Here is a 9,470-nt window from a genome sequence, read left to right on the forward strand (position 1 = left end):
AGATCGAAGGGACAGCCAAAAGGCGGTAATCATCACTTCCCACTTTCGAAACGTGGGGAAGTGGACAAGCCGTCAGATTGCCTTTTTGGAAACCGAAAAGGCTTGATTAGACATAATTATGTCATGGTTTTCGAAAATGCACGGGGGCTCTGACAAACGTGGGAAGACGAACGGTTGTTCCCTTAAGTTTCTTTATTATGGTCGCACTAAACACACTTGGGGGGCAAATGTTATCCAAAAAATCAGAAGTGAATGACATGGCAGGAATTAATTGCACGTGGCTGACACCTGCCAAAACCTGTGTTCGACTATCGACCAGGAAGATATTCGGTATCATGCGATCGGTCTCTTCATACGACCAGTCTAGTCATATGCACGTAATACGCGGAGGAAATCTTAGGCAGTTATGATGGAATCCGAAATTCTCTCCCATGATTTCCTGAGTATCCGATTATTTAGGAAATAATATCTGTAACAAATCCATGTAAATCTTCCCTGAGCTTATAAATAGAAGAAGAGGGCTCAGGGAAGAGGATCTTTTCTCTTTCCAGACTTCTAAATCGCTTGAGATTAGAGTTATCATATCAATCATATTGTATTGTTCTCCAGAGGTTGGTGAAACTCATTGAACACTAGTTCTTTGATCACTCCTTTGGATCTCACATCAATAACAATCTAAGTGGACGTAGGTTATTACCAGATCTTGGGGCCGAACCACTATAAAATCTTGTGTTCTTATTATTTTCGTCATCACGTTCTTTTCAACGCATTCACCCACGTTAATCGTATTTTGACTCCGTGTCAGTTGCCCAAAATCAGGGTCAACACTTTCAGTATGTAAATTATCTCCACTAAAGTGTCCTACTACACTAGTAACCTGGATCTAGGTCACATGTATTCATAATACTAGTTGACCGTACTAACAGTAATTAATCTAAAGATTCCATAATTTTATTTTACTACGAACTATTTAAGTCCATTATCTCAATCTTGATCCTCTCATACCAATATGAGATTGAGACCACATAGATGAACTTGGGAATTTTCTAATATTTAAATAATATTATTAACAATAATATAGTACATAAGCTACATTTATATAATAATTCAATTCATTCATTTATTTCATTAAAACTATTGTCAACTACAATTGCTTTGAGAGCACAATTCCCAACATGGGGAAAGATCCCAAAAGACTCGGAGATTCCTTATACGCTCATTAATGCACAGAGTTTATTACACATTTATTACCCGAGATAACGAAAGTAAATTCCATAGGCAATCATATGTAAATGGAGGTTATCCGAATTTATTATTTACCATATTTATGTACGCGGTTACCCAAAGTTGTCTAGGAAAACCCTCTATAAATATCAGAGGAATGGATAGAAAAATGGATCGATTCTTGAAATACAAAAACTCTATTGAAATTGTCAGGAACAATTTATCCCAGGGCCCTAAAGAGATTAATAAGATTGTCTCGTGGACTATGTGGATTTTAACCACTGAACCACGTAAAAGTGTGAGTGTTTGTGATATCTTCCATTTGTTCAATCACGGTTTAGTAAAAAGCCTAATATCTCTATTTTTAGATTTCTTAATCCATTATTGGTGAAAAAACGCGTCAACACCTAGCACTCTGTGGATGCCGAAAATCCACCAAATAAGAAAAACACACAAAAGAAGTTTCTAGTCCCTTAAAGAAGTAAATAGCTAAGGGGCACCAAGGGCGCCAAGTACGCAATGAAGGCAGAAGGTAATTATAGGACATCGAAGTGTTAGACACTCGCAGAGCTCTAGGCCTCATGAGGTCATTCCAGGCCTCCAAGCTGCATCACCTTGTTAGACGTGTTTGTCATGCACACATGGCCCTTATCCGTGCCCCTCGAAGTTAAGGCCCCAGCCTCGCGAACACCACTCCAGCAGCACCCCGCGCATGCCAACACCTCATGCGCCTAGCCTTGCCCCGAGGTGTCCCACACCAAGGACCTCACGCCAAGAAGACATTTCGCACCTAGGATGTATCCCATGTCTCATCAAGGCATGCGCCTCGCGCCCCGCGCGCACCAGGGGCCTCGCGCCCATGCGCCTCGCGTTCACCAGGGGCCTCGCGCCACGCGCGCACCAAGGGCCTCGCGCCCATGCGCCTCGCGCCCTGCGCGCACCAGGGGTCTCGCGCCCGCGCATGCGCCTCGCGCCCCGCGCACACCAGGGGCCTCGCGCCCCGCGCGCCCATGCGCCTCGCACCCCACGCGCACCAGGGGCCTCGCGCCCCGCGCGCCCATGCGCCTCGCGCCCGCGCGCATCAGGGGCCTCGCGCCCGCGCGCCCATGCGCCTCGCGCCCCGCGCGCACCAGGGGCCTCGCGCCCGCGCGCCCATGCGCCTCGCGCCCCGCGCGCACCAGGGGCCTCGCGCCCCGCGCGCACCAAGGGCCTCGCGCCCGCGCGCCCATGCGCCTTGCGCCTCGCGCCCCGCGCGCACCAGGGGTCTCGCGCCCCGCGCGCACCAGGGGCCTCGCGCTCCGCGCGCCCATGCGCCTCGCGCCTTGCGCCCCACGTGCACCAGGGGCCTCGCGCCCAGCGCGCCCATGCGCCTCGCGCCCCGCGCGCACCAGGGGCCTCGCGCCCCGCGCGCACCAGGGGCTCGCAATTAGGTATGGCCTTGCCCATGGCCTCTCCCATGGCCTCGACCATGGCCTCGTCCATGGCTTCTCCCATGGCCTCGCGCCCCGCGCGCATCAGGGGCCTCGCGCCCCACGCGCACCAGGGGCTCGCAATGAGGTATGGCCTCGTCCATGGCTTCGCCCATGGCCTCGCCCACGGCTTCGCCCATGGCCTCGCCCACGGCTTCGCCCATGGCCTCGCCCACGGCTTCGCCCATGGCCTCGCCCACGGCTTCGCCCATGGCCTCGTCCATGGCCTCGCCCATGGCCTCGTCCATGGCCTCGTCCATGGCCTCGTCCATGGCCTCATCCATGGCCTCGTCCATGGCCTCGCCCATGGCCTCGCCCATGGCCTCTCCCATGGCCTCTCCCATGGCCTCGCCCATGGCCTCTCCCATGGCCCCGCCCATGGCCTCGCCCATGGCCTTGGAGGTGAGAATACTCACAAAGGGCAAGGTACATGCATGAATATGGAATGTACCTACAAACCTAAAGAAGTCAAAGTACGGATATAGTACCCTTACCAGACAAGTAGTGGGAATGCCAGGAGTGGTTATGCAAGAATAGGAGTTATGGTCCGTACGTCTACGGCCATGGGTCAGAGCCGACACCACTACCTCCTGCGCCACTACGCCTGCCACCACGCATTAGACATGGGTACCGACAAGTAGTGGAGACATCCTCCTGACACCTGCTTCTGTACGGGGTGTACGACCACAACCTCTGAAGCCACTCCCCTGACACAGTACGTATGTACCACTTGGTCCCCTGGACCACTATGTATCTAAGGCCATTAGAGCCTACTATAAAAGGAACCCTAAGACCACCTGAAAGGGGGTTGGGAAAATTCATTGTAAGGAGAGGCTATTGAGAAATATACCAGGATTTGCTCCATCATTTATCTGTGTCTACTTTTTCTTAAAGTTTATTCTTAGTTCTTACAAAAACCTCACTCGACTTACCTTTGAATTTTCCGATCTAATTTCGTTGACGAGATTTCACCGTCAACACACTCCACCCCAGGCTCGAAGGACGGTTCTCGCAGGCCTGGAGGACATCCTAACTGTAGTCCTCCTTGAGGACATACTTCTCCAGAGGCGGTTCACGATCAACACGGTGAGAGGCTTTCCTCCCAAGGAGCTCTAGGCGAGCTCACAAGGGCTTCATTATCTTCTGTGAAGCTTAATTACCCTTAATGACTATCACGTGTCACATGGAGAAAACACGGACAACAAGATCTTAGAAGGGAGAATTGAATATGCTATAATTAAATTATTATAAATACATATTGGATGAGAATAGCTATATGGTTTGTGTAGCTTTTGAGTTTTTAATTTTAATATCTTTTATATATTAAAATAATCAGTGGAGTGTAAAAAATTCACATATAAATTGAATTTTTATATCTTGATAAAGAATAAGATTAGTTGTAGTAAACTCGCTATTATATAGGACTAAGAGTTATAAAATATAATTAGCAAAATAATAAAGTAAATAGTTGATGAAGTTAATTGTCTTAGGTTTTCATTTATCTAGTTTTATCATTATCTATTTCTTGCAATTTTTATTTGATTACTTAAATTTCTCAAGCCTAATATTCATTTACCAAATAAAATTATAGCAAAAAAAAATTAGTAATTAATAATCAATTCTCGTAGGAGCAAACTTTACTTTCATTATTATTTGACTTGCATACCGAAATTATATAATAGATTCTTGCGCAAAAACTACAGCAACTAAGGCCAGTTAATGGCGATCATGGCTTGTGGAGTTGTGGCTCGCGTGAAATGGGTGCCTGTTGGTCGATGATTCGGTCGTGTTCTTGCCTTTCGGGGTAGATCTCAGGAGTTTTCACAATGAGAGAAATATAAGAGAGGTAGTTTGGCCAAGAAACAATTTAAAGCATAGTGTTCCAATAAATTACTTATGCGGCATAGTTTTTAAATATGCTTACTTTGAACCATAATGCCTCTAATTTTCCATTTGAATTTGCCCTTTTTTTTTTCTCTCTCTCAATTTAGCCTTTGTTACTCGTAGCAACAAAAAAACAAATTTCGACCCTAGTCCACCTCACTGAAACTCACGGCCGCAAGCCAACCCCCGCCTCGCCTCTCTAAGTATTAATTAAGACCCCTACGCAGTTGAGCTCCGATCACGGCCCTCCCTCCAACACATTCATTTGAACCGCTTTTGGCCCGCCTTTCTCAGTTTCACAGCCTCGCGGTCATTGCCCTCCACTCACGTCCCACCGTGTCAATTCAGAGTTTTTCTTCTTCTTTTCAATTATATATTATTTTTCACATATCTAAAGTTGGGTTGTTTTTGGAATCACAGGGTCTTGGTCTATGTCCTCTTCCAAATGTGCTCGTCATTAATGCTTCTCCTTTGGCTCATTTCTTGTGCTTTTATCAGGGTTGTTTAGTCGTTTTCTGAACTGGGTCTGTGAATTTTCAGGGCAAGTATTACTCTGGGAAAGGTGTGAATCAGTATTCTGTAACTCTCTATGTTATACCACCATGCCCACCATAGATGTTCTTCTCTCTCTATCCTCTCATACAAACTCAAACTAATCCAAACCCAAACTCACATTCCAACCCACTCACTTCATACACTCACCGAATCAATCTCAAACCGCTCACCGACTCAGCCTCACTCTGATCTCCTCCCACTTGTATCTCGTGTCCAATCCCTTCGCCAAGCTAAGCAAGCCCACGCCTTAGCCCTTCTCAATGGCTTCCTTCCTCGAAGCGTCTCTCTATGTGCTTCCCTCATTCTTAGCTACGCCATATTTGGAGCCCATACAACTTGTCGTTTTCTCTTCGAAGGAACCATTAAATATTGTCGTACGTCCTTCCTGTGGAACACTCTCATTCGGGCCTATTCCATTGTTGGGATTCATGACGGGTTTCAGATTTACAATCGGATGGTTCAAAATGGTGTTGTTTTGGATGATCATACTTTCCCTTTTGTCCTTAAGCTGTGTTCTGATTTTTTGGAATTTCGTAAGGGTGTGGAGATTCATGGGACTGTTGTGAAGTTGGGTTTTGGTTATGATGTTTTTGTTGGGAATACTCTGTTGTCGTTTTATGGTAACTGTGGGAACATGACTGGTGTAAGGAAAGCGTTCGATGAAATGCATGAGAGAGATGTTGTGTCCTGGAATACGATAATAGGGGTGTTTTCTGTTAATGGGTTCAACATGGAAGCACTTAAATCTTATAGAGAATTGAACTCAACTTCTGGCATTAGGTCAAATTCTGTGAGTGTTATCTCTGTGTTACCTGTTTGTGTTGATCTTGAAGACGAGCTTATGGCTAGGCAGATTCATTGCTATGTTGCCAAGGTTGGTTTGGACCATCTTGTAACTATTGGCAATGCATTAATTGATGTGTATGGGAAATGTCGTAATGTGAAGGCCTCCAAGCAAGTTTTTGATGAAATGATGGATAGGAATGAGGTTTCTTGGAATGCAGCTATTACTAGTCTCACTTATATTGGGCGCAGCTATGAAGCCTTAGATGTCTTTAGGTCAATGATTATTTTACGGGCTGGTCCAAACTCTATAACAATTTCCAGCATGCTTCCAGTTTTAGTTGAACTAGGATTCTTTAAAGCTGCTAAGGAAATCCATGGATTCAGTATAAGAATAAACATTGAATCCGATGTCTTCATTTCCAACTCGTTAATTGATATGTACGCAAAATCGGGTTGTTTAACTGCAGCGTCCAATGTGTTCCATCATATGTTAGAAAAGAATATTGTTTCTTGGAATGCCATGGTCGCTAACTTTGCTCTAAACAAGCTTGAGTTTGCAGCCATCGAACTTGTTAGACAAATGCAAACTGATGGTGAAACTCCTAACTCTGTGACTCTCACTAACGTTCTTCCAGCTTGTTCTAGATTAGGTTCTCTTCGTCCCGGAAAAGAAATTCATGCCAGGGCAATTCGTATAGGGTTGGCATTTGATTTGTTTGTCTCCAACGCTTTGATAGACGTGTATACAAAATGTGGTTACCTATCTCTTGCTCGAAATGTCTTTAATATCTCGTTACAGGATGAAGTATCTTATAACACACTGATTGTGGGTTATTCTCAATCTACTGATTGCTCAGAATCGCTTAAATTGTTTTCTGAAATGAAGCTTTCAGGAATGGCACATGACACTGTTTCCTTCGTGGGTGTGATATCAGCGTGTGAAAAGCTTGGCGCAATCAAACACGGCAAAGAAGTCCATGGATCCTTGATAAGAAAGTTTTTTCACACTCATGTTTTTGTTGCAAACTCACTCTTGGACCTCTACACTAAATGTGGACGAATCGATCTTGCTAGAAAGGTCTTTGAACGGATTTCAGACAAAGATCTAACCTCTTGGAACACCATGATTTTGGGATATGGAATGCTAGGGGAGCTAGACAATGCAATTGGTCTCTTTGAAGCAATGAGGAAAAATGGTGTGGAACATGATTCAGTATCATATATTGCAGTTTTGTCAGCTTGTAGCCATGGAGGGCTGATTGAAAAGGGAAAGAAATACTTTGAAGAGATGCAGGATAGAAACATTAAGCCAAAACAAACACACTATGCTTGTATGGTTGATCTTTTCGGACGAGCTGGCCTTATGGAAGAAGCATCTGAGCTCATTAGAGGACTGCCCGTTGCCCCAGATGCTAATGTCTGGGGTGCGTTGCTTGGAGCATGTAGAATCCATGGAAATGTGGAACTGGGAACTTGGGCAGCTGAGAATCTGTTCAGGTTAAAGCCTCAGCATTCTGGTTATTACATACTTCTTTCGAACATGTATGCAGAGGCAGGGAGATGGAGTGAGGCGAATATGGTGAGGGAATTGATGAAGTCGAGGGGAGTGAAGAAGAGCCCTGGTTGTAGTTGGGTTCAGATTCGCGATCAGGTGCATGCTTTTGGTGTTGGAGAGAGAATAGAACGCTTAGATTCTAATATTTGGAGAGCAGAATCTTTGTAGCTGTTTCTAATAATAAAAATTAAGTTTGATAGAAGCTTAGGAAATGGTAGTTGGAATCTGTTTTATGGCTTGATTCTCCATGGAGTTAAAGAGACTAACTAAACTAAGCTGGCCATTTGAATCCGCTAATATTACAGATATTATCAGTATATAAGACATCTGAACTTCATTGTATCTTTTAGAATTACTTTTTCCAAAAATCTGGAGATGAGTTACATCTCAACTTCATTGATTTTTATGAAAAAAGCTAGAGATGGAAAGTTTAGTAGTAATTTGACACATCTTTAATGTGTTTGACCATACATATCAATGTAATACATGCATAGAAAGATGAGTAACAGACATGGAACTCTAGCCACTTCTTGATGGTGTTTTTAATTAGTTCTTATAAGACACTCTTATTGCAATTATTATTATTATTATTATTAAAAAGATATGTTTGTTGTTTCCATGTTTTATATAAAGAAATATTAGCACAATATATAAGTGTTGAACTAATCGAATTTGGAGATTTTTTTTTTTTTTTTTGTGTCAAGAAATGAATAACAAGAAACAATTTACTTTTTGGATTCCAACAAATAAAAGATATTATGATTAAAACCATAATAGTATGATTAGCCACACAAATTACCTTTCAAAAGAGCAACTCTTCACAAAATGCGATATGTTAGATTCCTAATGTAAGTTCTTACTAATAACATTTGTTGTTCTTTCAAATTGTAATCATTAAGAATTCTACTTTCCACGGTATTTGGAAAAATAATAGCAAATTACAAGTTTATCATTTTTTTTTAATATGATAAGAGGATTCTTAAATCTTATATATCATATATCAGCTTCTCTGTATATTGCTAATAAATTTAGTCAGATAAACAAAAAAAAGTTAATAAAAAATATAAAAAAAATGTTTAATGGAGCTCTTAAAAATCTATAAATTTAGAGTAGAAAATAAAAAATATAAAGAAACTCTATTTTAAAAAATTAGTTTAAAAGAGTTATTAGATGTTAATTTTAATAATTTTCTCTATAATTATAGAGAATTCTCTTTTTTAGAGGAGCTATTAATATAAAGAGTTTATAAAAAAGCTTACGTTATTTAGCGTATTTGAATGTTCTATGGAATTAAAAAAGAATGAAGAAGAAGAGTTGGAAGCACGTAAATCATATTCAATTACAGATATACATCTCTTCTATATAAAAAGTGTATAGATAACGGAAATTATTGATTTTAACGGTTTGTTTTTTTAACTTTAACGGAATATTCTAAATATTTAATGGAATATATCTTTCAAACTAACTTAAAAATAAATATTTATCAATTACATTAATATAAATTCAAATATTATAAAATATCATTATCATAATAATATTTAATATAAGACTACATATGTAATAATTATATTAATATAAATTCTAATGTTATAAAATATCATTACCCTTATTATAATAATATATAATATAAAACTAAATATATAATAATTATATTAATATAAATTTAAATGTTATAAAATATTATTATAATAATAATATATAATCCTAATTTTTTACTAACTATATTAATATGAATTCAAATATTATAAAATATTATTATTATAATAATATTTAATACAATACTAGATATGTAATACTCATATAAATTTAAATTTAAATATTATAAAATATCATTATAATAATACATAATATATAATCTTAATTTATATATGTATTGTACGCCCTAAACATCCACGGGTTATTAGCGAGCTGGAAAATGGCATAATTCTATCCGCCACGTAGAAGCCACCTACCCGGAGCTGCTGTTACGAGTCTCCACCTCTTTAACTCGAGGTAGT

General features: G+C 41.1%; 1 protein-coding gene across 1 annotated transcript; it reads left to right on the forward strand.

The window, feature by feature from the left end:
* Positions 1-4,676: 4,676 nt before the first annotated feature.
* On the forward strand, positions 4,677-8,139 carry LOC133788754 (pentatricopeptide repeat-containing protein At4g14170-like). Its single transcript, XM_062226347.1, has 2 exons — positions 4,677-4,886; positions 4,998-8,139. Exon 2 carries the CDS (start codon positions 5,167-5,169, stop codon positions 7,639-7,641), a length of 2,475 nt encoding a protein of 824 aa, XP_062082331.1. The 5' UTR covers positions 4,677-4,886; positions 4,998-5,166; the 3' UTR covers positions 7,642-8,139.
* Positions 8,140-9,470: the final 1,331 nt, after the last annotated feature.

The sequence above is a fragment of the Humulus lupulus genome, chromosome 7 (assembly GCF_963169125.1).
Source record: "Humulus lupulus chromosome 7, drHumLupu1.1, whole genome shotgun sequence".
Classification (NCBI taxonomy): Eukaryota; Viridiplantae; Streptophyta; class Magnoliopsida; order Rosales; family Cannabaceae; genus Humulus; species Humulus lupulus.

Excerpts from the sequence above, each read along its gene's own strand:
- LOC133788754 (XM_062226347.1), top strand. The coding sequence starts at position 5,167 with ATGTTATACCACCATGCCCACCATAGATGTTCTTCTCTCTCTATCCTC.